Source organism: Macrobrachium nipponense, chromosome 4 (assembly GCF_015104395.2).
Source record: "Macrobrachium nipponense isolate FS-2020 chromosome 4, ASM1510439v2, whole genome shotgun sequence".
Classification (NCBI taxonomy): Eukaryota; Metazoa; Arthropoda; class Malacostraca; order Decapoda; family Palaemonidae; genus Macrobrachium; species Macrobrachium nipponense.
The window spans coordinates 27,759,973-27,787,631 of record NC_061100.1 but is presented as its reverse complement, the minus strand read 5'-3'; the positions used below and the strand labels follow the sequence as shown (position 1 = coordinate 27,787,631).

Here is a 27,659-nt window from a genome sequence, read left to right as displayed (position 1 = left end):
AGCGGCCGGCTCTGGGAGTTCTGCTCTCGAAGACGACGCTTCTTTCAGGAGACTGTGCCAGTCTGGAGGAAGAGCGATCTCTTACCTCGCCCATCAGACTGCTAACCTGTGGGCCAACTTGGTTCTTCGACGTAGGGACGCAGTCCTTACCCGAGTGACCAAGGGGGCCGGGCGTGAGGCGGCACTCGGGCTTCGCAATGGACCAATTAGGAGTTCCCCAGCTCTCTTTCCCGGAGAGATGGTGGACGCTGCGGTGGAAAGGCGGCGCACTGATGACAGTGACCGCTTAGTTCACCAGGCAGTCTCGAAGGTTACTGGGCAATCTCGAGCGACTGCGGCCAAGCCAAAGAGCTTGGCTAGCGCTTCCACGGCGGCGAAGACGGTTGCACCGTCCAAGCCCCGTGTGAAGACTCCTGCTGTTTCGACGTCTGCTAAAGGAGGCCGTAATCAGCCCTCCTCCCAACCCTCCTTTCCCCGAGGAGGTGGTGGAAAGAAGTCGAAACGAGGAGGGAAACGCTAGGGACGGCGTTCCCCCTCACCTGCTGCCGGAAGTGGGGGGGTGCCTGGCGAGCCATTGGGCGACTTGGCAGCGCTACGGCGCCGAGAACTGGATAGTAGACGTCCTTCGGGAGGGATATCTACTACCCTTCGAGTCTCGGCCCCCCCTCATCTCCAAACCGGTCCATCTACAGACCTATGTCCGGGGATCATCAAAGGACAACGCTCTTCGACAGGAGATCAAGACCATGCTGGCGAAACGAGCTGTAGAAATCGTGGAGGACCAGTCACCGGGCTTTTACAGCCGCCTCTTCCTAGTGGAGAAGGCATCGGGGGGCTGGCGTCCGGTGATAGACCTCTCTCCCCTGAACCGCTTCGTTCGCACGACGCGGTTCACGATGGAGTCGGCACGCTCGGTGCTCGACTCGATCAGGGAGAACGATTTCATGCTTTCAGTGGACTTGAAGGACGCGTATTTTCAAATACCCATCCATCAGTCCTCCAGAAAGTACCTCCGCTTCATCTTCGACGGGACGGTGTACCAATTCAGGGCACTTTGTTTCGGTCTCTCAACCGCCCCACAGGTGTTCACGCGAGTGTTCACTCTGGTGTCAGCTTGGGCCCATTCGCACGGGATACGTCTTCTGAGGTATCTCGACGATTGGCTAGTCCTGGCGAGCTCCCGCTCGCAGTTGCTGCAGGACAGAGATCGACTCCTCAAGTTTTGTCGCGATCTTGGGATTGTGATAAACTACGAGAAGTCCGATCTCGAACCCAAGCAGAAGATGAAGTACCTGGGTATGCTGATAGACACGGTAGCAGGGCAGGTCTTTCCCGCAGACTTGCGTATCAGCAAATTCAGGGAGGCAGCCGGCCGGTTCCTGTCTCGGCAGGAACAGGCAGCACAGCAATGGCAAGTCGTGATCGGCCATCTGTCGTCACTCGAGAAGTTAGTCCCTCACGGGCGTCTTCACCTGCGGTCTCTCCAGTGGAGGCTAAGGGAGAGTTGGTCTCAGGCCAAGGATCCTCCTTACTTTCCCGTGGCTCTCACGGACAAGGTGAGGCAGGACCTAGCCTGGTGGCTCGACGACAAGAACCTCTTAAGAGGAGTGCCCATACGCACTCCCCCCCCGGAGATGCTTCTGTTCTCAGACGCATCGACCGAGGGATGGGGCGCACACCTGGAGGAGTTGCTGGCTGCAGGTGTGTGGGACCATCACGAAAAGCACCTTCACATCAATGTCCTGGAACTCAAGGCGGCGTTCAACGCTCTCCGAGAATTTCAGGACCGCTTGGTGGGACACTCAGTGGTGTTGATGTGCGACAACACAGTAGTGGCATATGTCAACAAGCAGGGGGGGCTAGTGTCTCTTCCGCTCCATCAGTTGACGGTGCAGGTGCACGAGTGGGCCACGGCTCACTCGATAGAGCTGTCAGCACGCTACATTCCAGGCAAGAGGAATGTAGTAGCGGACAAGCTCAGCTGTCGGGATCAGGTGATAGGGACCGAATGGTCTCTACACCAAGACGTGGCGGAAAGGCTCTTCAACCTGTGGGGGCGACCGGTCGTAGACCTGTTCGCCACCCGGCACAACAGAAAACTTCAGGTTTTCTTTTCAGCCGTGCCGGACCCATGGGCAGCTGCAGAGGACGCTCTCCAACACCCCTGGGACAACCTCTTCGCCTACGCCTTTCCTCCCTTCTGTCTGATTCGGAAAGTGATCAGTCGAGCGCTGGTCACTCCCAATCTCAGAATGATCCTGGTGGCTCCCAAACGGCCTCAAGCCGTTTGGTATCCGGACCTGCTGGCTCTTCTTGCGGACGCACCGAGAGAGCTACCCAATTGGCACAACCTTCTAGCCCAGCCACACATAGAACGGTACCACCAAGCAGTCCAGTCCCTTCAACTTCACGGCTGGTTGTTATCCACCATCTCTTGCGAACGAGAGGCTTTTCTTGTAGCGCAGCAACAGAGATGGCTGGACACGTCCGACAGTCCTCTGCAGCTGTGTACCAGGGGAAGTGGGCCGTCTTCTGTGGTTGGTGTCGTAGACAGGGTCTGTCTCCTCTCAGAGCCACTCTTCAGCAGGTAGCGGATTTCCTCGTGTTTCTTCGCGAGAGAAGCTCCTCTCAGTACCACAGTTAAAGGATATAGAGCCGCCCTGGCTCTCATCCTAAAACTGAGGGGACTGGACATCTCGAACTCGTTCGAGATCTCCTTGCTAATGAGGAGCTTCGAAAGGTCTTGCCCACCCAGGGAACTCAGGCCCCCTGCGTGGGATGTGACTCTCGTCCTTAGGAGTTTGACTCGAAGACCCTTCGAGCCACTCCGAGAGTCGTCAGACAGGGATCTGACCCTCAAGACCCTCTTCTTGCTGGCCCTGGCATCGGCGAAGAGAGTAGGGGAATTACATGGTCTTTCTTATGATGTTAAACACACCAGGGGCTGGTAGCCAAGACTCAGAATCCGTCGATCCCTGACGACAGGTTCGAGTCTTTCACGATCCCCTCCCTTCTGGACTTCACCGATAACGATGCGGATGAGATGCTGCTTTGTCCTGTGAGGGTGCTACGGCGCTATCTGAAGAGAACTCGACACCTCAGGCCTGAGTGTCGACGCCTCTTCGTTAGCACTGGGGTTACCAAGAAAGAAGTTTCCAAGAACACGCTTTCTTTCTGGCGGTGCGTGAGGTGATCAGGAGAGCGTACGAGGCTGATGGTAGCGACGACATCCGTACGCTCCGACCGAGAGCCCACGAAGTCAGAGGTATCGGACCCTCCTTAGCGTTCCGTAAGAACTTCTCCGTGGCGCAGGTCCTGAAGGCAGGTGTCTGGGCCAACCAGACCACCTTCACGTCCTTCTACCTTCGGGATATTGCCCACAAGTCCTTGGATACTTTTTCCTTGGGACCTGTGGTGGCTGCTCAACACGTTGTGTAAGCTTACCCAGCACCCGAGCAGGCAGAACAGCATCGATTCCTGGTATGACTGGGAGAATGAATGTGCGAATGAGAGTGTGACTGGCTTCTCTTCACCATCTTTCTCTACCTCTACCTGTGGGCAGAGGGATACGGTCGTTACCACGCTGGAAGGGAGTCAGATGCAGGTAAGCTACTCGACCGAGCTCCATCCTATCTCTTTAACTAGAGATAGGAGTGTATATCCACCACTTTCTCCAACAAGGGGGAGGAAGTGGATGCCTACATGAGACAAACCCATTACTACTTTATATTTGCTCATGTACAGGAAAAAGTTCTTACAATGCTGGTACGAAGAGATACGCTTGCCTCTCTCTTAGTACTCGGCCCAGAGGTCTGACCATTGATCCTGCGGTGCACACCCCGATCAATCGGACAAGAGGGCTTTGGGATCCCTCCTCGCTCTTACGACCAGGGAGGCATTCCAGGGATGGACGAACACCAGTCTGTTCATCAAAAGATTCAGATTCCTCCCACCAAGAAGTGAGTCTTCCTATTGTTAAAGGACCGATGGTTTGTATTACGTATCGGAACAAATGACAATTTGTCGAAAATTGCATTTTTCCTAACTATACAAACCTGAGGTCCTTTACATATAGTCCCTCCTCATGCCACCCCTCACTCTGCGTATTTTGCATGGGCCAAAAGCAAAAGTGATTTGTTTACCTCCCAGTGACGATCGGACAAGCAGTTAACTACCGTTCTCCCCTTGTTCGAAGCTTACGACCGTTCCAGCTGCCGCTAGCTACTTCCTATTGTTAAAGGACCTCAGGTTTCTATAGTTAGGAAAAATGCAATTTTCGACAAATTGTCATTTTAGCGCTGAATGACCTCATAGGTCCCAGTGCTTGGCCTTTAGCCTAAATTTTATATTCAACTCGACTCGACAGCAAGGCACATTTACTGCATATGTTTTGGTGCTGCTGTTCAGCGAATCTGGTTTCTCTCGTCAGAAAAAGTGGATCAGGGATCAATTCTAGGGCTGAGAACTAGAAGGGCCAATGTCATAAAACCATGTTTTCAGAAAAACGCATTTAAAATATTGCTTCCTTTATTAAAATTTAGGTAAATACAGCAAACGAAAGCTTTTTTTTTTTTGGGGTGATTGCTTAACTTATAACATTGGCCATTATAGCACTGAAACAGAGATAAATTTCTAGTTTAGTGACGGTCTTAACTACAATCGGCCATTTTTTGACATTGGCTCTTTTAGTTCTCAGCCCTAGAATTGTGAATATGAAAGATTCCTATTAAGATACAACTTAAGAAAAAGTGACAATGAAAAGACCATCCATCAGTGGTCTAAGTCATAACAGCTAATACACTATTAGGAAACAAACCTATCACCACGAACAACTCTGTCTAAAAGAGATAAATCTCTTGCAGAAGCAGACATCCACACCAGACAACAGTATTCTGGTAAAGGAACCACAAATGACAAAACATCTGGCAGTTGCTGGAACCTTCATTAGATGTTTCTCAAAAGTAAGATGCGAGTCAAAATTTATGCCTATAGTAGCTAAAACTTTAGACTAATTCAGCAAAGTCTCGCCCACCTGAAGGGGAGGATGAGGTGGAAAATCTGTATGAGATTGCTAATCAATAGTTTTTTTTTTTTTTTTTTTTTTTTTTACTAAGTAAGAGTTCAGACCAGGAGGATATCCACAGAGACCCTTACTCCACTGTAAAATGTTTACAACTAGGCAGTGTATCTATGAAGATTTGCTTGCTTCCTTCCTATTTTATGCCAAGTAATGTATGTGCTTTGTCTGTTCCAACACCCAATAAGAAATGAAAGGAAAATATATAAAACATGAAAAGTGGCTGAATTCCAAGGTTCCTAATTGTCAATCCTCTTGAAAATAGAGAGAATGGTAAATGTGATTTAAAGGTAAAAGTGGATATGCTTAAAGAAAAAACAGAAAAAAGAACTTCAAATTATCCCTGATGAGAGAAATATTAGGCGAAACAAACAAATATCATTACTGGACGCCAGGAACATACAGGTGGAAAATGAAACAAAGACGCATGTAAGCAAAGATGGTAACTTAGTTAGAAAATTTATTGGCATATTCTTACATAGAAATCCAAGAACAATCAAAATTTTCCTTGTCACTATGTTGACAATTCTTGTATATTCATGACAACTAGATAAGCATACTTTTGAACCACCTCAGTTCCTTGAGGATACCAATTACAGAACGATGCTGTTAATATGTATAGTTAAAAGAGTGGAAAAAATGATAGATTGGTTTGAATACTCAAAAGTTTAATACTTTAGGATTGGTTACTGCACACAGGAATCCACAGAGTGAATTTTGCTATCAAAGTTAATGATTTCATGATCAGCTATGATAAATGTATAATCCTCTTGGGACATCTGCCTTTCCTTTTTTTTTTTGTTATTTAAAAAAAATTATTGTGCCTATGGCCTTGGACAAGATTCAGAGCCTGCAATGTTTGCCGATATCCAGTCGAGATAGTCTGGAATAAAATAACAGTACAGTGGACCCCCCGTATTCGCGTTCTCCAGATTCGCGGACTCACACATTCGCGGATTTCTCTCAAGAACGTTTCCCTGCATTATTCGCGGAAAATTCGCGCATTCGCGGTATTTTTCTATCATAAATATCCACAAATTCCTGTTTTTTTTTGATGAATTTCATCATAAAATGCACTTTTTGTGAACAAACTATTAAAAAAACCATGTAGGAAAATTTTTAGTGGGTTTTTCTTGAGTTTTAACTAACAAAATAGGCTGTTTATAGCATTTTTATAGGGGTTCCAAACATTCGCGGGTTCTAACTATTCACGGGGGGGTCTGGTACGCATCCCCCGCGAATACGGGGGGACCACTGTACAGTGGACCTCCCGTATTCGCGTTCTCTGGTTTTGCGGACTCACACATTCGCGGATTTCTCTCGGGAATGTTTCCCTGCATTATTCGCAGAAAATTCGCGCATTCGCTGTATTTTTCTATGAGAAATATCCACAAATTCCTGGTTTTTGTTATCAATTTCTTCATAAAATGCACTTTTTGTGATAAAACTATTAAAAAAACCATGTATGAAAATTTTTAGTGGTTTTTCTTAAGTTTTAACTAACAAAATAGGGTGTTTTTAGCGTTTTTATAGGGGTTCCAAACATTCGCGGATTCTAACTATTCGCGGGGGGGTCTGGTACGCATCCCCCGCGAATACGGGGGACCACTGTATTGCATGTTTAAAATCAATTAAGCGTCAGTCTTAAAATAACTCATGTTGTTGGTTTAATTGTCATTTGGTCTTCACTTTTTTTCTATAATTTCAGTGGTTTTAAAAATTGATTTTTGTGATTTTCTTAATCTATAAATTTCTTCTTTTTACTAGCAATCTTACAAATTTGAAAATATTTTTGTAGTGGACTTGGAAATTTTGCTATAATTTTCCTTATCGTTTATACAAAAACTTCTTATAAATTTCATTTTACTTACACGTCAATAACAATATCAAACTACTACTATTAAGATTAAATAGTACTTGTTTTAAGTATCCTTCTGGTGATTAGATCTAATTTACTGAAAGATAGGTTTTTATAAAATGTAATCTTTCCATTTACTTGACTGGTACAGAAGCCTTACCTGGCAGGTTTTCTTGTAACTTGTACTGGACTGTTTTGTCTTGAAACCATATAGACTTTTTCATCTTATTAGTATGAACGGTGTACTACTGTACTTGGATAGTACTTCCCTGGCAGGTGTTCTTGTAACTTATACTGGACTGTTTGGTCTTGAAACCATATAGACTTTTTTCGTCTTGTTAGTATGAACAGTACAGAGGCGGCTGTCGGTTAGCGGCAGGGGTTCCGTTCCTGGCCGCTGACACTAAGTGATTTTCGAGGCTGAGCGATTTTAAAGCCTACGGCCGCTGCACACCTTCTTTCGAAACTCTAGACCAGTCAAAGGCGCCGTAATCCCACAATGGCACAATAAGTAAAATTATATTTATGCAGTATAGTACTATAGAATTCACTGTACAGTAGTATTGTACAGTACATTATAGCATTATAAATACTGTAAAGTAAAAAAAGCCTACCTTTAATCCTTTGGGTGTCTAGCGTATGTAAAGATATAATAAGGTTTATACAGTGTACAGGTAGCTGTAGTGTTTAAGTTACGATAATTCGTCTTATGATAGTCCGATTTTATGAGAGACCAAATTACAATAGCCTAACTTTATCCCATCTTCTAGTTACATAAGTTCAATAACAGCAAAAGAGAATGATGAAAGTATGGTTTTAACGTTATACTTTTTTTTTTCTTTTTTTTTCTAAGTAGTACAACCGAATTGGATAACATCTGTTTGGTTTGTATTTCAATCATCGTACTACAGTATACTGTTACCATAGTTGTTATAAATGGCGTTATGTAGAATAGAACTGAGATATCTTAATGCAATAACTTTATTCGCTATAGATCAAAGATCAATCGGGAAATATACTGTTAAATTTAAACCTAGTTATAACTGAAGCTGAGAAAACTGTTCAAGCTGCTAATGACTATTATCGTACATCGACAACTAGGATAAAACTCCAGTAAACTTATGCCATCAAACACAACCGTAGATAAAATTGAGATAAAATCATTTTAATCAAAACTATTGTGCTTGAAAGAACACGTTTTAAAAATAATTTTAATCAAAACTGCTGTGCTTGAAAGAACGCATTTTACTGTTGGTTTCACGCTGATACAGTAGTACCTCGAGATACGAAAGGCTCATCTTACGAAAAACTCGAGATACGAAAGCCAATGCGAAAAATTTAACGGCTCTACATACAAAAACTTTTCAAGATACGAAAGGTTTCTGAAAGTCCGAGATTCGCCCGGATAACAATTGAAACTTGCACCGCGCGCGGCCATCTTAGTACTACTAGTAGACTCGCCACCATCCTCCTGCTCTCCCATTGGTTCCTGATGCTAGTCACCATAATGAAATCCTTCTCTCCTATTGGACAGCATCCCTCTCATCATGCATCTTATATGTATACGTGGTGGCGTACCTATCTCGGCCTCTTCGTACCAACATCTTTATCGTACGCACACGGCATTCGTTCAGTCCAACGATTTCGTTTAGTAACGTAAATTCGTTAGTGATTTCGTTGCAGTACTATTATCGTGTTGTGCGAAAACTTTATTGTTTTACTTATATGTAAATTACGTACAAGATAACGTAGTCATGGGTCCCAAGAAAGTTGAAATTCACGGAAAGAAGCACATGCTCTCTTTGGAGACAAAGATGGAGATCATCAAGAAGTACGAAGCTGGTATGCGATTGAGTGTGATCGCAAAGGAATACGGCCGTAATCCGTCGACAATAGGCACCATCCTTAAACAGAAGGATGCCATCAAAGCAGCTACACAGTCAAAGGGCATCACTATTTTGTCCAGCAAGAGGAGCCACGTGCACGACGAGATGGAACGGCTGCTCTTCGTCTGGATAAAAGACAAAGAAATCGCTGGCAATACGGTAACGGAGACAGCAATCGCCCACAAGGCCAGCGCTATTTTTGGCGATTTGATTGCGCAGGCGGAAGACGAGGGAGGGGAAGGGACTTCAACGCAAACCCCAGAATTCAAGGCTTGGCATGGCTGGTTCGAGAAATTCCGTAAACGGACTGGCATCCATTCGGTGGTGCGTCATGGGGAGGCTGCCAGCTCGGACACGAAAGCGGCCGAAGCATTTAAGAAAACTTACGACGAGATGATGACCAAGGAAGGCTACAGTTCTCAGCAAGTCTTCAATTGTGATGAGACTGGCCTCTTTTGGAAAAAAATGCCTCGTCGGACGTACATCACGTAGGAAAAGAAGCTACCCGGGCATAAGCCTATGAAAGACAGGCTTACGCTCGCACTTTGTTCAAACGCCAGTGGGGATTGCAAGGTGAAGCCCCTACTGGTGTATTATTCCGAGACTCCTCGAGCCTTCAAGGCCCACAAAGTGCTGAAGGAGAAGCTTCCAGTGATGTGGAGGGCTAATGCAAAAGCCTGTGGGTAAATCTGTGTTTTGGCCCGACAGTGAAGAAATTTTTGGAAGAGAAGCGCTTCCCCCTGAAATGTCTGCTGGTGTTGGACAATGCCCCTCCCCACCCTCCTGGCCTCGAGGAAGATATCCTAGCGGAGTATTCCTTCGTCAAGATTCTTTTTCTTCCGCCCAACACCACCCCTCTCCTCCAGCCCATGGACCAGCAAGTAATAGCGAACTTTAAGAAGCTGTACACAAAACATCTTTTCAAGATATGTTTCGACACCGAAACCACAAACCTCACCTTGCGTCAATTTTGGAAGGAGCATTTTGACATCGTCATTTGCATCCGGCTCATCGACCAAGCTTGGCAGGAGGTTTCAAGGCGAACCTTGAATTCCTCATGGAGGAAACTCTGGCCTGATGCCGTATCCGCCCGAGACTTCGAGGGATTTGACGTGGGCGAAGCTGGTGCTGCAGAGTCAGAAACAGTTGACGATCCTGAAACTGTTTTGGAACCAGATCTTGACGAGATCGTTGCACTCGGCAAGTCCATGGGGCTGGTCTTCGACGAGGACGACATCAACGACCTTCTCGAGGAGCACTAAGAGGAGCTTATGATGGATGACCAGATGGAGTTGGAGGCCATGCAACATAACGTCGTTCAAGAGGAGTTCTCTAGCAGTGGCGAGGAAGAGGAGGAGGAGCCTATGACAACGGCAGAAATTAAGGATGTTCTAGCTGCTTTTCATAAAGTGCAATCGTTTGTCGAAAAAAGACACCCCGAAAAGGCTCACACAGGTCGTATGCTTGCGCAGTTCGATGACGTTTGCCTGAGTCGTTTCAGGAACATTGTGAAAAGTAGGCAGAAGCAATCTTCCTTGGATCGTTATTTTTTAAAGAGGCCTTCAGCATTAGCAGGAGTAAGCAAAAAGGAAGAACCAAGTGATAAAAAACAGAAAGTTGAAAGCAAAAAGGAAGAACCAAGTGATGAAAAACAGAACGTTGAAAGTGGTGATGAAGTTGAAATTCTGTAAAAAAAAAAAAAAAAAAAAAAAAAAAAAAAAAAAACAAAAAAAAAAAAAAAAAAAAAAAAAAAGCCTAGGTAAACGTAAACAAAAGTTAAAAATAAAAAAAAGAAAAAAAAATTTAATTTTTAGTTTTTTGTAAAGTTAAGTGTTACAGTTTTGTTAATGTGTTTCGTAAATTTTAGTTTTATAGTTTTCCTTAAATTTTTTATGTGTTTTCGTAAAGTTAAGTGTACGTATGTACGTTATCTGCCGTTTGTCGTCGTCCTCCTCTGCCGCCACTTTCGGAGATAGTGTCACTCGAAAGGTAAGCTTCCACATTTTACGTTACAGTAATAATATTTCTCGTACACTAATATACACTTTATTTACAGGTTTTGCATTTTTATTATTAACCCTCTTACGCCGATTGGACGTATTAAACGTCGAGTCAAAATGTCTCCCGTATACCGATTGGACGTATCATACGTCGGCTCAAAAAAGTTTTTTTAAAAATTCGCGGAAAAATACTTATAGGCCTACCAGCCGAAAACTTTTGTATCACGCGCCTTGGGGGATGCTGGGAATTCACGGATCAAGGCGTTATTTTGTTTACAATCGCTACGCAGGAGCGCAAGCGCGAATTTCTTTCGTATCGCACTAAAAAGTATCAGTGACACATCTCGGAAATTATTTCGTCACTTTGACATAATTTTTGCACCATTTTAAATTATCCTTTACATGAAGTATTATATATGAAAATGTGCGCAATTTCATGTAAAATACAACAAAAAAATACTCATGATTGTAGCTTATATCAGTTTTGAAATATTTTCATATAAATAACGATAAGTGCAAAAATTTCAACCTTCGGTCAACTTTGACTCTACAGAAATGGTCGAGAAACGCAATTGTAAGCTAAAACTCTTATATTATAGTAATATTCAATCATTTGCCTTCATTTTGCAACAAATTGGACGTCTCTAGCACAATATTTCGATTTATGGTGAATTTATAAAAAAACTTTTTCCTCACGTTCGTGCGATAACTCTTCCGATAAATTTTTTTGTGCGATTGTCCCTAAGTTTTGCACCCTTTTTAAATTTGCCGTTACATAAGTTTTATATATGGAAATGTGCGCAATTTTCATGCCAATACAAAACTAAAAACAACCCATGGTTTTAGCTTTTATCAGTTTCGAAATATTTTCATATAAATAACGTTAAGTGCAAAAATTTCAACTTTCAGTCAACTTTGACTCTACCGAAATGGTCGAAAAACGCAATTGTAAGCTAAAACTCTTATATTCTAGTAATATTCAATCATTTACCTTCATTTTGCAACGACTTGTAAGTCTCTAGCACAATATTTCGATTTATGGTGAATTTATGAAAAAAAAAAAACATTTTCCTTACGTTCGAGCGGTAACTCTTCCGAAAAAATAAGAATGTGCGATTGTCGAAATGTTTGCACCATTTAAAATTAGCTGTTACATAAACAGGTTTGTATATATGAAAATGTGCGCAATTTTTCAATAATGGAATTACAAACTAAAAATGATTGAAGGTTGTAGCTTTTCTATTTTTTTGAAATATTTGCATATAAATTACGATAAATAGAAAAAAAACCACGTTCGGTCAAATTTGACTCTACCGAAATAGTTGAAAAACGCAATTGTAAGCTAAAACTCTTATGGCCTAGTAATATTCCGTAATTTTTCTTCATTTTGAAACAAATTTGAAGTCTCTAAAACATATTGTGATTTATGGTGAATTTTTGAAAAATATATTTACCTTCACTCCGCGCGCCGATTCGCGGCCGCAAGTCTCCGAAATACGTACATCGCATTATCTTAATATTTGCTCCTTTTCATATTAGCCTTTTTATAGAGTTTCATATATCAAAATGTGCGCAAATTCATGAAGAATACAATAAAAAATAATTGAAGGTTGTAGCTTTTTCCAACTCCGAAATATGTGCATATAAAAAAATACATATATAAAAATTTCGACATTCGGTCAAATTTAACTCGTCTGAAATGGTCGAAATCTGCAATTCTAATCTAAAACTCTTACAGTATTGTAATATTCAATCATTTGTCTTAATTTTGAAACAAATTGGAAGTCTCTAGAACAATATTTAGAATTACGGTGAATTTTTGAAAATAACATTTTTTTACGTCCGCGCGTTACGAATTCGTACATCATTTTGTGTTAATATTTTTGTACATGAACTTCCCTGACAGATATATACTTAGCTATAGTCTCCGACGTTCCCGACAGAATTTCAAATCTCGCGGCACACGCGACAGGTAGGTCAGGTGGTCTTACCTTACCCGCCTGGGTGGCGGATGTACGAACCACTCCCGTAAGCTTGTCAGATTTTTCTCTGTCGCGGGGAACGATAACAACTGTTGTCGGTTCCTCTCGATAGTTTTTCGATTCTCGCTTGCCTGGAGTTAATTTGGACTTCTTTTGGTGACGTATTCGCTTTGTTTGGCTTGGCATACGCTGATTGTGGACCGGTTTGATTTTGAGTTTGATTTTCTTTAACGATGTCTGATCTAGAATCGGTAGTTAAAACTTCGGTTTTGTTTAGGGTTTGCGTGAATGAAGGATGTAAGGTGAGGTTGCCGAAAGCTTCGGTAGACCCCCACACGGTTTGCATGAAATGCAGGGGGAATGAATGTGCTTTTGCTAACCCTTGTAATGAATGTAAGGGATTGAATGAAGAAGAATATAAGGCTCTATCTTCTTATGTTAGGAAGTTGGAACGTGATAGAGTGCGTAAGGCTTCCTCTAGAAGTTCTAGCAGATCTAGAATGAGTGAGTTGGATGTGGATCCTAATAGTACTAACGTAGAATTAGAACCTTCTTCCCAAGTTGCAGCCCCGGCTCCCCGCACCGAAGCCGAAGATTCGCCTTCGGAGGCGGCAGCTCTGAAAGCCAAGAATCGTTCTATGGATCAGAAGATTCGTCAGTTGGAAGTAAGGAGAGTGTTAGTGATCAGTGCAGTGTCCCCAGTGTTGTGGAGGGTGCGTCTGACCGGCTCCTTAGTGCCTCTAGGCCTAGAACCTCTTTCCAGACTCCCAGTTCCAGTGGAGTAGGAAAAGTCGAAAGCCGCAGGAGGGCTAGGGAGAGCCCCCACCGGTCAGGCGTCCCCCTCGGCAGATCCTGAAGTACGCTCCCAGGCTGCCTCGGATCGCTACAAGAAGGAGCTCCTACGCCAATGCTTCTCCTCTTCGTCGTCTCCCTCTCCGAAGAGAGGTTGGAACTCCCCGGATGCGTCGCGCCCGTTGAAGAGGGCTTGGAAGGCTCCCTGCAGTCCTTTGGCTTCTAGTCCGGAGGTTTTCCCGGAAGAATCGTCGGTGGAGGCGAAGAAACCCAAGAAATCCTGTGATCGTTCTTCTTCTCGCGCTCCGCGCTCGGCGCCTGCTTTCGAGGAAGAACAAGAAGATTCTCCTACGAGAGTACTCGCGGGACTTCAAAGGCTCAGATCACGGCGCTAGCAGACTCTCTAGCAGTTAGATCACGTAGGAAGAAGGACGTTTCTCTTCCGATCAAGAGATCTAGGCGCCGCTCTTCAGAGGATCGTTCTCCTTCATATGGGGAGGTTTCGTATGAAGGTGGGGGCTCGCGTGAGCGCCCTCGCTCGAGTGAGCGCCCTCGCTCGCGTGAGCTGCCCTCGCTCTGCCTGGCTCTCTCTCGATTTCAAGACGCCAAACATCGGTAGGACGCTCTATGGAGAAAGAAGTTTTTTCTTCAGATTGGATTCCCGCTTCCGGTAAGCGCACTGCACCTGCTCATCACGCGATTTTCTTCAACTCCCTCGCGTGAAACTTCTCCTCAGCAGCCTCAAGATTCTAGAAGGCGCCCTTATACAAGTAGGCGTTCTTCTTCCAGATGTCACTCTCCTCGAGTGTCGGATCGTGACTTCTCTCCTGACAGGCATCTAGAGTCTGGTAGGAGTCGTGTGCATGATAGACGGCCTACTGTTAGCCGCTCCCCGCAAGGTAGGCGCCAAGAGCCTACTGCACATAGATCTCCTAGTAGGCGCTCGTCTCTTTTAAGGCGTCATACTCCTGATTATTCTCCTAGGGGCAGACAACAAGAGTCTTTCAAGCGCCCTTCTCCGTGTAGGCGCTCTCCCGCTTCTAGGCGCACTTCTCCTGACCGTTTGTCTCTTGGTAGGCACCAGGAATCCCGGAAGCGCCCTTCTCCAAGTAGGCGCGTTAGTTTTGAAGCGCCCTTCTCCTGAATGTTACCCTCTTGTTAGACGTCAAGAGTCTCGCAAGCAGCCTTCTCCTAGTAGGCGCATTTCGCCTTCCAGTCGGACTTCCGTTGATCGTACGCAACTGGACAGGTATGGAGAGCGCCGTCGTAAGCGCCTCCTGCTCACTCGATAGGTCGCTCTTTCTCCTAGGCAGCCGCTCGCCTCAGGATAGGCGCATAGAGTATAGTAGGCGCTCGCCTCCATCGTAAGCGCCCTGTGGATGTTTCCGAGGATTCTCGGAGTAGGGAGCCCTACCTCTCCTTCGGCTGAGATTCCGTATACCTCGAAGAGGGAGTCTCATCGTAGACTTCCCAGATCTTCTCATCGTTCTCCAGTGGATGTGAACTCTTCTAAGAGAGGGCGTTCTCCAACCTCTCGCTCAACTCCTGCTAGGATCCCTTCGTCACATAAGGATCTTCCGCGCTCGCCTCGAGAAGACGTCCTAGAAGGTTCGGATGAGGAACCGAACACTTCTGCTGCTGTCTCTTCTTACAAGAAGCTTACAGAGCTACTTTTACAAGTTTTTGGGGATTCCCTTACGCCTACGGCTCCTCCTTCTCCTCACTCACTTTTTCAACGGCGAGACAGCGAAGAGTTCTTCTTGTGTGAGGATGAAGCCAACTCTTTCTATGAGAAGGCACTGAGGAGTTTTGGTTCCTGGATGCTTCCAAAGAAGAAGCGGGGAAAACGATGTTCGCTTTTCCTCCTTCGAAGTTATCAGGACTGCGCTGGTTTCTGGTACAAAACAGGAGAGCCCTTAGGATTGGGTCTACCGTCTTCGGCTGATTCGGATTTTTCGGCACTGGTAGATTCGACAAGGAGAACTGCCCTTAACTCTGCTAAGACGACTTGGGCAATGAATGAATTGGATCATTTGCTCAAAGGTATGTTTAGAGTGCTAGAAGTATTTAACTTCCTTGATTGGTCGTTGGGAGTCCTAGCCAAGAAAATTGAAGTGCCAGAGTCAATTTCGCCAGAAGATCTTATGTGTGTTTTGTCTTGTATGGACAAGTCTGTAAGAGACGGAGCGAGTGAAATCGCCTCCCTTTATGGGGCCGGGATCGTGAAGAAGAGGTCGGTTTATTGTTCCTTCTTAACGAAGTCGGTCTCCCATGCTCAGAGGTCTTCTTTGCTGTTTGCTCCTCTGTCTACTCAGTTGTTCCCGAAACATCGAGTGCAGGACATTTCGAGGTCACTTTCGGCCAAAGCCACCCAGGACCTTTTGGCACAGTCGGCAAGAAAACCTCGCCCTTCCTTCCCTACCAAGGCTAAGAAGGAAAAGGCAAGTGTTCGAGAACCCTTTCGAGGGGCATCTTCATCAAGAACCTCTACGTTTAGAGGTCGTAGACCTTCAAGAAGGGGTAAGACTTTCGCCAAGTCTGTTAAAGCCCCCAAATAACTTGCAAGTCCTTCAATCAACGGTGGGCGCCAGACTCTTAGAGTTTGCAGAAGTCTGGGCCCAAAAAGGGGCGGATCCTTGGACCCTTTCTATTTTGAGGAGAGGTTACCTCATCCCTTTCGTCGAAAGACCTCCCTTGACGGCCATCCCAAGGGAACTGACGGCCAGGTACAAGAGCCACCCCCATCATGAATCAAGCTCTCCATCTAGCAGTAGATCAGATGCGGAGGAAGGGGGCTATCGAACTAGTGACAGACCATCATTCATCGGGCTTCTACAACCGCCTTTTCCTAGTTCCGAAGTCCATCAGGGGGATGGAGACCGGTGTTGGATGTAAGCGCCCTGAACTTCTTCGTAGAAAAGAAGAAGTTGTTCCGATACGTAATACAAACCCTCGGTCCCTTAACAATAGGAAGGTAACTAGCGGCAGCTGGGACGGTCGTAAGCTTCGAACAAGGGGAGAACGGTAGTTAACTGCTTGTCCGATCGTGCGCGCGCCCGCGCGCCCGAGAGGTGAAGAATCACTTTTGCTTTCGGCCGCGGGTGTGAAGGACGTGTTCGTCATCGCTCTCTGCCCGCTTCATCGTCGTATGCTTTGTTTATATTGTGTTTTCTACTAATGGTTTGGTTTTGACTTGAAATGAAACTGTAAGTACACTGTTTTCATTTTCATTACTTAATTATGAATCAACATGGAGCTATCGCCGTAGAGACGGCGATTTCCGCTCTTTTCATGAATTGAAACCCTTTGATTGATGTCTCGGTGCGAGGGCGGGCGCACTCGCGCCGAGTCATTGTATTTTGGGCGAAAGTGTGTAATTGAAAGATGTAAGTACTCTTTTTCATTATATTTTTGCCTGTGCGTTCGTTGCCGAGAGCTTGATTGCGCTCGGCAAGAGCCTCTTATTTTGTATGAATAGAATGCAATGAAAGTGGATTCGCAATGCAGTTTTCTTTTCATTTTCATTTATTAATTGCATCAAATTTAATTTTGGATCAATTTCCGCTCTTACCCGGGAATTAATCCTTACGATTTATTGCTGTGAAAGTGAAAATAGCAAGTGCACTATTGTTTCATTTTCATATATATTTTATGATAGCATCATATTATTATGGATCAAGTTTCCGCTCTTACCGGGAATTGATTTTCCCTCTTTAAGTTCTATGAAGTGAATCGCAAGTGCAGTATTCTGTTTCATTTTCATATTACTTTTCACTGCTGTGCGGGGGTAGGGGAAGCGAAGGTCTGCCAGGAAGTCGTCGGAAAGCTCTCCCGCGACTCCCTTGGTATCCGATTCTTCGTCTTCTTTCCTGCCCCCCCGCTCAGCTTCCTCGTATTTTGTTTTTTGGGGTCTTCCTTCCGTTCGGGGTGGGGGCATGTCTCCCCCCCCCGTGCGTGAGGGAACCCCTCTTACTAATCTGTCTGTGCTACCGCAGGTGCTACAGCCGTGGGAGACGACCTTGGACAGGTATGGACCACTGCGGCTGCAGGGCGTGCCTAGCATCCACGATCTGCTGCAGAGTCTAGCGAGGTCTGGGGCGGTGACCTTGGAGTGGTCTCCACTACAACCTTCACGGCCGCTTATGCTGCTTCCCCCCGCTGGTCTACACCTCCCCATGCTGTGTCGGTGACGCCGTCTGCCGCTTCTAGGGCCGGTCGCCGCCGTACCGAGGAGGGGTATGCCGCCGCCGCCTGTGTTTTCTTCGTGTTGCCTGCCCCAAACTTCCGCTGTTCCAGCAGCTCGCCCCTGGACCGGCCGCCAGTACCACGCTGGCTGCCGATGATTCTACGAGGCGATGGCTGGGCCTGCCGTACTGTCGCTGATGTGGTTCCCGCTACTGGCTTGGCTGTCCCTTCTGTGTTTACCGCTGCCGCTGTTCCTGCCGCTCCTGAGCTGGTTGCTGTTCCTGTCGCTCCTGGTTCCTGCGCTCCCTGTCCATGCTGGTCCTGCCCATGGTGTGTCTTCCCCAGTCCCAGGTCCTTCCGGACAGGTGCAGTCGGGCCGTGTTGCTTCGGCAATAGGCCCGACTCCGGCCTGGATGGAGGACCTGACGACTGTCCTGCGTGAGCTGACGAAGAAGAGGAAGGTGTCATCTTCGTCTGATAAGCCGAAGAAGAAGAAGGCTGCCTCCCCCCCCTAAGAAGTCTCCTTCGGGAACTTCTAAGGGCCCGTCCCACCGAGGTGGGACGGGGGGTCCTTCTGCTGGTCCTCCTGCTCCTTCGGGAGCGGGGCCCGTCTCCCCTTCCGTAAGGAAGAGATAGACGGGGACCAGAGGAGTATCGGTTAGCTCTGGTACTTCCTCGCCTGGTGCTAGCGGCGATGCCGCTACGCCAGGTTCCGGCTCGGTCTCTCGTTCGCAGGAGATCCCGAGTGTACGCTCTCCCTCGGGAGACCGTGCAGCCAAAGTTTCGGCGCCAGAGTTCGCTCGGCGCCAAGACCACGGCACGGAGCAGAAGGCTGGCGAGAACCGCTCAGGTGACTCTCGCCAGGCCAGCGGCCGCTCTCGCAGCGACCAGCTGGTAACCGGGTTTTGTTATTCCCCCTAAGAAGACTCCTTCGGGAACTTCGAAGGGCTCGTCACATTCCGGTGTGACGGGGGGGTTCTTCTGCTGGTCCTCCTGTTCCTTCGGGAACGGGGCCCGTCTCCCCTTCTGAGAAGAAGAAGAAGACGGGGACCAAGGCTGTGCTGGCTACCGCTGGTACACCCTCGCCTGGTCTTGGCAGCTCTGCTGCTAAGCCAGGTACCGGCTCGGTTTCTCGTCCGCGAGAAGTTCCGAGTGTACGATCTCCTTCGGGTGACCGTGCAGCCAAAGTTAAGACGCCTGAGTTCGCTCAGCGTCATGACCGAGGCACGGAGCAGAAGACTGTCGAGAGCCGCTCAGGTGACTCTCGCCAGGCCAGCGGCCGCTCTCGCAGCGACCAGCCGGTACCTCGGATGGACGTGACGGTCTCTGACCGGCCACGGGTTGAGGCTGGGAAGAGGTCCCCCAGGTCCCCTCGACCGACGGTACCAGCCTCGGCTGGTACCAGCGGTTTGACAGTGCCGCGAGGACGCTCACCGGCGGTCTCACGGCGAAAGTGAGCTCGCAGGTCACCTGACCGCCGCTCCCACAGGGACCGGGCGGATACGGTGACCAGCAGCAGCTCGTCTGACGCACGGGACCGGGGTCGACGTGCTCAGTCGAGCCGCTCGCCACAGGTGAGCGGCACGGCCAGGCCTGCAGATCGATCCCCACCGCGGGTTGGTGATCGGCTGCAGCCCCCCACGTAACGCTGGTCCTGCCAGCGAGCGGGAGGGGTGGGGGGAGCGTCAGGTCTGTCTCTCCACTACCTTCAACTTCCTCGGGCTACACCGGGAAGAGCGAGGTAGCTAGGAGTGATCGTGAGAGTGCGCCGCTCACGATCCCGTCACGACGCCGCACGTGCCACGTATGGTCTTAGGACCAACCAGGACGTACGCGCAAGTGATTGGAGGCGACCGTCAGGGGGAGAGGGGGTAGCGTCAGTTCTGTCTCTCCGATACCTTCAACTTCCTCGGCATACGCCAGGAAGAGCTAGGTATATAGGAGTGATCGTGAGAGTTGCGCCGCTCACGATCCCGTCACGACGCCGCACGTGCCAGGTTGGTCTTAGGACCAACCAGGACGTACGCGCAAGTGATTGGAGGCAACCGTCAGGGATCTGTTGCTGGTCCTTCTTCTGAAGGAGGAGGGTCCTGGGAGCTGCTCTTGTTGGAGGGACTGGACGGTCCTACTCCTCAAGACGCTGTAACTTCCGAGATTCAGAGTAACTTTACCCAGGTTATTGCACTGATTCGTCAGCACAACGACCGGGGGGAAGGATCGCCGCTCCCACCAGCAGCAGCCGCCCATGTCTCTGCTCGAGTCGTTTTGGGGCCCGAGAGGGAACCCAAACCGACGGTGGGTATGCCGCGATCGGAGCTTACCGATTCTGTCTTGAACCAGAGTCTCTCGTCTCCGGACAAGAAGGCTCTCTCAGTTCTGGCCGGTCGATCAAGCTACTTCCACCTCCTCTACTGCGACAGCGGCGTTTCTACGTGTCTTCGGACACCGTATTTAAATACTCCTTCGGTCCTCCTGAGAGGTTTCGACCTCGACGAGGACTGGAATGAGTCGAGGACGGTATCGGCTCTCTCCTGTCAGGTGTCGATCAGCCCCACCCAGACGACGTTCACAGTGGCGGCAGACCCTTACCTACAGTGAGAGTTCGTAACCCTCCTCGGAAAAACGTTTTCTCCTGACGATACGTTTTCCCAGACTCTGAGAGGCCATCGCCGCAAGGCGATGGCTGCTCCTACTCTTCTCCAACTGCTAGTTCCACTGGGAAGGCGAGCGAGTATCCAATTCCTCCCCCATTCCCTCTCTCCTTACGGCTACGAGGGAAAGGGGAAGGATCCTACAGAGATTTCTCTGTAGGATCCCACGTTGGGGACTGCGCTACCAGGGGGGACCTTCGGGTCCTACCTGACGTAAGCCCCGGTCGTTGAGGAGGGATCCTGCCCCATTCTCGATTTCTACGGGAATCGAGAGGACCACCAGCCGATATCGTTTGACGAATTCGGTGGGGGTTTCGCAGACTGCTTAGAATTCTACGGAATTTCTAGCGCATTCAGAGTGTTTAGAGTTTCTTACGATCTCCAAACACTTAGGCGAGACCACGGTCCAAAGTGAGCGAGACGAGAATCCCCGATATGTTACACGATAATCGGGAACCTCGCCTATGCTCGAATTCCTGGAATTTCTAGCATTAGGAAGAAGACTGCTGCTGAAAGAAGACTATCTCACAGTAGGCGACCAACCTGGAATAGAGAAGAACGGACGGGAATATCCAGTTTGGCTGGAACTATCGTCTTAGTATTCTGTTCACCATTGAAGCTTTCCTTCGAGGAAGACTTCTCCTTCACTCTCTTTAATAGAGAACGAAGGTGGTCGATCTCCAATCCTTATTTTGTTTTCTTGAAGGAAAGAATTTAGGATGGAGATCGTTGTTCAGAATCCTACAAATATACTACGTATATTAACCTCGCGACATGATTCTGCTAAGCAGTTGAATGGTCCGAGGGGTAGGCGCATATCCTGGTTATTCTACGGATTGCGACTTAGACGAAAAGTATTCTAATTGAACTGCAACCCGGGTTGCCTGCAACCTCCCAGGAGTTTCCAGTTTCAATTTTATATACTTATGGTGTTGTCACAACAACACCATTTTAGCTTTTATATTTACCGAAATTCGTTTCGCTTAAATATATTGCTCGAGCATATCTTTTTATGCTCGGTGGTTCTAGCCGAACGCATTCCTTCGTGGAAAGGATTACTTGGCAACTCAGGATGACGAGTCAGCGACAGCTACTGCGTATTGAATTGCCCGAGGCATTTCAGTATCAGCTGACGCTTTGAGATAGACGGTTGTTTATGTCTTTCTCACCTGCTTTGATTGAATAACAACCGTATCTCTGCCCAACAATCACGGACTTAAGTCTCTGATTATCGGGGATTCTCGCATACATGAATGACCATCTACTGCTGAGAACGCTAGTATTCATCGTCTTCGGTATTGCGAGAATTTTAAACAGAGATATCTATTCGACTCTCATCTTTCTGTTTACCGCACGGTAACAGAATTCTGTAATAGTCTCTTGCTGCATCGTATCCCGTATCCCGATAATGCGAATGATTTTTGCGGAATCTGAGTTTGTCCTCAAAATATCTTGTATTCGGAGGTGTACAATTGTTCATTGTTCACTCCGGATTAGCAGATGTATTGAAAGACATCGCCTACTCCCACACCTGCCAGCTCTACTTCCAAACGTTCAGCCATGAGAAGCAGTTCTTCAAGCGGTCCTCCCCTGTGTTTCATTACTGAAGAAACGCCCCGCTTTCTTTCATTGCACAACGGACAGCAATGAAATGGCGGTTAGCGTTTTCAGTCATTTGTAAGCACAGGTTTAGAATCTTGAGATTCCTTCTCTCGATTCAGCTGGAAGACGTAGGTTGCATTCATTGCCTACCTTCGTCTTCAACGTCACATAGTGTTGTTTCTCCTTAAGCTGAGATTCAACGTCTATGAGATTTTCTTGCCATCAGGGACCTCGGTCTTTTTGAAGGCAATTGACTTTCGCCTTTTGAGCTTATGCATTAAGAGAATCATCGCCGCGCCGTCCGGCATCGGTGACTAACAAATATTTTATTTGTTTGGTCTCTCAGCATAACTCTTTAAAGGGCGAAGGTCACGTGACTTACCCGGATGCTTGGACAACTTGCCTCTACTGATTCCGAACCAGTCAGTCGGCAGCTGTCAGAGCGTCCGAGTCAGTTACGAACTATGCTGTGGACTTAGTTCGGTTGTTCCAGAGCAATCATTACTTCGTCTTAATAGCTTGTCAGTATGAGTACTGTACATAACCAAAGTCGAGAAGAGGGATAGGTCATACGACTATTCCCTTCTTTTCGTCTTAGGTAACTGCATGACTTCTCTTGAGAAGTCAAGCACAAAGGGATGGGGATTTGTGACGCTCGATTTCGTACCGATCTTCGTAGCGAAGACTCAGAACCCTTCGGTAACTGACGATTGGTTCGAGTCCTTCACAATACCCTCCCTAATGGACGTCACCGCCTCCGATACGAAGGCTATGCTGCTTTGTCCTGTGAAGGTGCGACGGAGCTGTCTGAAGAAAACTCGACACCCAGGATGAGTGTGGACGCCTCTTCATCATTCTCTCGCGTTCCGCAAGAACTTCTCCGTGGCGCAGGTAATGAAGGCAGGCGCCTGGTCCAACCGGACCGCATGCACCTCCTTCTACCTTCAGGATATTGCCCACAGTTCCTTGGATCTTTTTCCTTGGGAACCGTGGTGGTTGCTCAACACGTTGTGTAGTTAACCCAGACCCTCGCAGGCTGAACAGCATCGAGTCCTGGTGTGACCGTAAGAATGGATGAGGAATGAGAGTGTGACTGGCTCCTCTTCCCATCTTTTTCTTCCCTCTACCTTTGGGTAGAGGGACACGGTCGTCACCCTGCTGGGTAAGGACGAGATGCAGGTGAGCTACTCAATAGAGCACCATCCTATCCCTTTCAGTAGGGATAGGAGTAAATATCCACCACTTCCTCCAACAAGGGGGAGGAAGTGGATGCCAAATTGAGACAACCCATCATTTTATGATTGTCTCTTGCAAACAGGAACAAGTTCTTGCTTGCTGGTACGAAGAGATACGCTTGCCTCTCTCTTAGTACTTGGCCCAGAGGTCTGACCATTGATCCTGCAGTGCACACCCCGATCAATCGGACAGAGGTTTGGATCCCTCCCTTGCTCTTACGACCAGGGAGGCACTCCAGGGTTGGACGAACACCAGTCTGTTCACCAAAAAGACTCAGATTCCTCCCACCAAGAAGTGAGTCTTCCTATTGTTAAAGGACCGAGGGTTTGTATTACGTATCGGAACAAATGACAATTTGTCGAAAATTGCATTTTTCCTAACTATACAAACCTGAGGTCTTTTACATATAGTCCCACCTCATGCCACCCCTCACTCTGCAACTTTTTGCATGGGCCTAAAGCAAAAGTGATTCTTCACCTCTCGGGCGCGCGGGCGCGCGCACGATCGGACAAGCAGTTAACTACCGTTCTCCCCTTGTTCGAAGCTTACGACCGTCCCAGCTGCCGCTAGTTACCTTCCTATTGTTAAAGGACCTCAGGTTTGTATAGTTAGGAAAAATGCAATTTTCGACAAATTGTCATTTCACGATGGAAACGCCTTCATCAGTGCTGGCAGCACTTCGTCCAGGGGACTGGATGGTTTCCTTGGATTTACAGGACGCTTACTTCCACGTACCGATCCATCCTTCCTCGAGGAAGTTTCTCAGATTCATGATGGGGGGGAAAATTTTTCAGTTCAGGGCTCTGTGTTTCGGCCTCTCGACGGCCCCTCAAGTGTTCACGGGATTTTGAGGATGTGGCTCAATGGCTTCATTTGAAAGGGTGAGGATATCCATGTACCTCGACGATTGGCTAATAAGGGCCAATTCAGTAAGATCGTTGTTTGAAGGACTTACAAGTAACTTTAGAATTGACGAAGGCTTTGGGACTTCTCGTCAATTTCAAGAAGTCATCACTAATTCCCGAGCAAGAGTGTGTGTATCTCGGGATACAGATGAACTCTCTGAGTTTTCGGGCTTTTCCCTCGCAGGAAAGGATAGCCCGAGGATTCGAGAGAGTAACAACCTTCTTAGGGAAAGAAGTATGCACAGTGAGGGAGTGGATGAGTCTGCTGGGGACGCTCTCCTCTCTGGAGCAATTCGTTTCCCTAGGAAGGTTGCACCTGAGACCACTCCAATTCTTTCTTCATCGGAATTGGAGTCGTCGTTCTCAGGATTTGACGTTCTCCCTGTCGTTATCCCAGGACATCAAGAAACATCTCTTATGGTGGACAGATCCCAACCTCTTTGCGAAGGGACTGTCTCTTCAATCACAGACCCCCAACCTGGTGTTGTTCTCCGACGCGTCGGACATGGGGTGGGGTGCAACTCTGGGAACCAGCGAAGTGTCAGGTACCTGGGTGGGGGACCAGGTAGCCTGGCACATCAACAGAAAGGAGTTGATGGCTGTGTGGTTGGCTCTGAAGGCTTTCGAGCCCAAAGTCAGAAGATCGGTAGTGCAGGTCAACGCGGACAACACTACAGCTCTGGCATACATCAGGAAACAGGGGGGGACGCATTCCTTCTCCTGTACGAGACAGCAAGAGACCTTCTTCTGTGGGCAGAAGAAAGAGGAATCAAGCTTCTCACCAGGTTCGTGCAGGGAGAAGGAATGTAAGAGCAGATCTCCTCAGCAGGAAAGATCAGGTCCTTCCCACAGAGTGGACCCTTCATCTGGATGTATGCCAGAGCCTGTGGAAGTTATGGGGCAGGCCACACATAGACCTCTTTGCCACGTCAAAGAACAAGAGGCTGGATCCTTACTGCTCTCCGATATCAGATCCAGAGGCAGTAGCAATAGATGCTCTTCTTCTAGACTGGAACGGACTCGACGTCTACGCGTTTCCCCCCTTCAAGATCCTGGGGCTAACCATCAAGAAGTTCGTAGAGTCCGATTCAACGAGAATGACCTTAATCGCTCCCTTTTGGCCGGCCCAAGAATGGTTCACAGAGGTACTGGAATGGTTGGTGGACCTTCCAAGATCGCTCCCGCTAAGGAGCGATCTACTCAGACAACCCCACTTCGACAGGTACCACAAAAATCCTCTCGCTCTCAGTCTGACTGGTTTCAGACTGTCCAAAGTTTGGTCAGAGCGAAAGGCTTTTCCAGCAACAGCTGCTAAAGCAATCGCAAGAGCGAGGAGACCTTCCACCTTGCGTGTATACCAGTCAAAGTGGGATGTCTTCAGACGTTGGTGCAAGAGGAAGAACATTTCCTCTTCCAGTACCTCTGTGACCCAAATTGCGGATTTCCTTATTTTCCTCAAAGAAGAATGTCATCTGGTTGTGTCAACTATTAAGGGATACCGCAGTATGTTGGCGGCGGTATTTCGGCATAGAGGCTTAAATATATCCGATGATAAGGACCTGCATGATCTTATTAGATCATTTGAAACCATTAAGCGTCCTCATGTAGTACCGAACTGGAATCTAGACGTAGTCCTACAATTCCTTGGATCGTCTAGATTCGAACCTCCTGGCTTAGCCTCTTTCAAGGTTTATTTGACGAAGAAGGCTATCTTTCCTTTTGGCCCTAGCTACAGCTAAGAGAGTGAGTGAGCTCCAAGCTATTGAGGGCAATGTAGGGTTTAAGGAAGATTCTATGGTGTGTTCATTTCTTCCAAGTTTCCTGGCAAAGAATGAAAACCCATCACGCCCTTGGCCCAGGAGCTTTGAAGTTCGTAGTTTATCTTTTCTAGTAGGGGAAGAGCCTGAAAGAACTCTGCCCTATGAGAATTATGAAGTATTTCCTTAAGAGGAAGGAACAACTTAAGGCTAATCAAGATGTGCTTTGGTGCTCCGTAAAGGACCCCACTCGGCCCATGTCGAAGAATGCTCTTTCCTTTTTTCTGAGAAGCCTTATTACAGAGGCAACATGTTGCCTGTAAGAAGATCATTTTAGACTACTGAAAGTGAAAGCTCACGAGGTGAGAGCCATCGCAACTTCGCTTGCATTCAGAAAAAATATGTCTGTGCGGAACTTGATGGAGGCGACTTTTTGGAGATGCCAATCGGTTTTCGCAAACCACTACCTACGTGATGTAAAAATCACATATGATAAATGCTTCGCCTTGGGTCCTTTCGTATCGGCGGATTCGGTGCTGGGGCAGGGAGCTGAAACTTATCCTGTGTAAATTTTTTATATGTTACCCTATATTTTATATTGTTGTTTTTGGTTGTCTGAAAGAGGTTGCAGGAGGCACCTCTTTTTGTCGTAATATTAACCCTTTGTATTTTGGTTAGGTGGTCTGGTGGGTTTTGGCTCCTTGCAGAGGTAGTGGTAAGGATCTGTTAGGTAAGCGGACAAGGTCCCTCTAACAGCATCCGACTTGGATTCTACCACAATAGGGGATCACATATCCCAGTGGTAGATCCGAGAGTCTTTCAGCATCAGGTCACGTCCTAGCTGTAGCTCTCCAGGCAATGCAGACTCAGAGATAGTATCTATGAAGTCTTCATCCTGAAAAGGTGAGAACCAAGGTTTTTATATCCTACAACATTAGTTGTTTCCCGTCTTACCTGTATTATTGAGCTGTCTCTTACCCTCCACCAAGGGTGCCAATCAGCTAAGTATATATCTGTCAGGGAAGTTCATGTACAAAACTTTATTGTAGTTTAACAATATCATTTTTCCGGTGTTGCTTTTATGGTTTTACTATGTATTATATATCAAAAGGATTGAAATTTAGTGTACAATACAACGAAAAACAAATTAACTCGTTAGCTTTGACCGTTTTTTGCACAGCGTGATTTGAATACAATTATCTATGAATTTTTTTTTTTGCTACCATATATCGCATTATTTACATATGATAATGATATTATTTTTCATTTCTGATGATTGCATACTAAACTTCAGGCAATGAAAAAAAAAATGAGCCAAAAATGAACTCTCAATCTTCAAAACTAAGCGCGCTGTGATTTTTTGAAAAAATTATTTTTTCCGCTTCCGCGCTCACTCCAAACCGGCGCCGGCATACAGGAGAATTTTTTATTTTTAGGGCTTCGGCGTAAGAGTGTTAAGTTACGTATTGAATAGTCCAAATTGTTGTAGTATTTCATTGTTTATAGGTCAATTTAGCTTTATTATGAAATTTACTGGGGTTTTTTTGGAGGGCTTGGAACGGATGAGCCATTTTACATGTAAAATGTGGTCCAAGATACGAAAACCTCATGATACGAAAGGCGCCTCGGAACGGATTAATTTCGTATCTCGAGGTACTACTGTATAAGATAAATAACGGAAAGTTTGTATTACGATGATATAAAGGAGAATTGCGAATGGAATCACAT

At 47.0% G+C, this 27,659-nt stretch overlaps 1 protein-coding gene across 1 annotated transcript in view; it reads right to left on the bottom strand.

Annotated features, from left to right (window-relative positions):
- Window positions 1–5,901: 5,901 nt before the first annotated feature.
- Window positions 5,902–27,659, bottom strand: part of LOC135211319 (trypsin-1-like) — a 54,572-nt gene continuing 32,814 nt past the window's right edge. Inside the window, exon 7 of the mRNA XM_064244636.1 lies at window positions 5,902–5,960. Coding sequence (XP_064100706.1) covers window positions 5,902–5,960 — 59 coding nt within the window. The remainder of the gene's footprint in view (window positions 5,961–27,659) is intronic.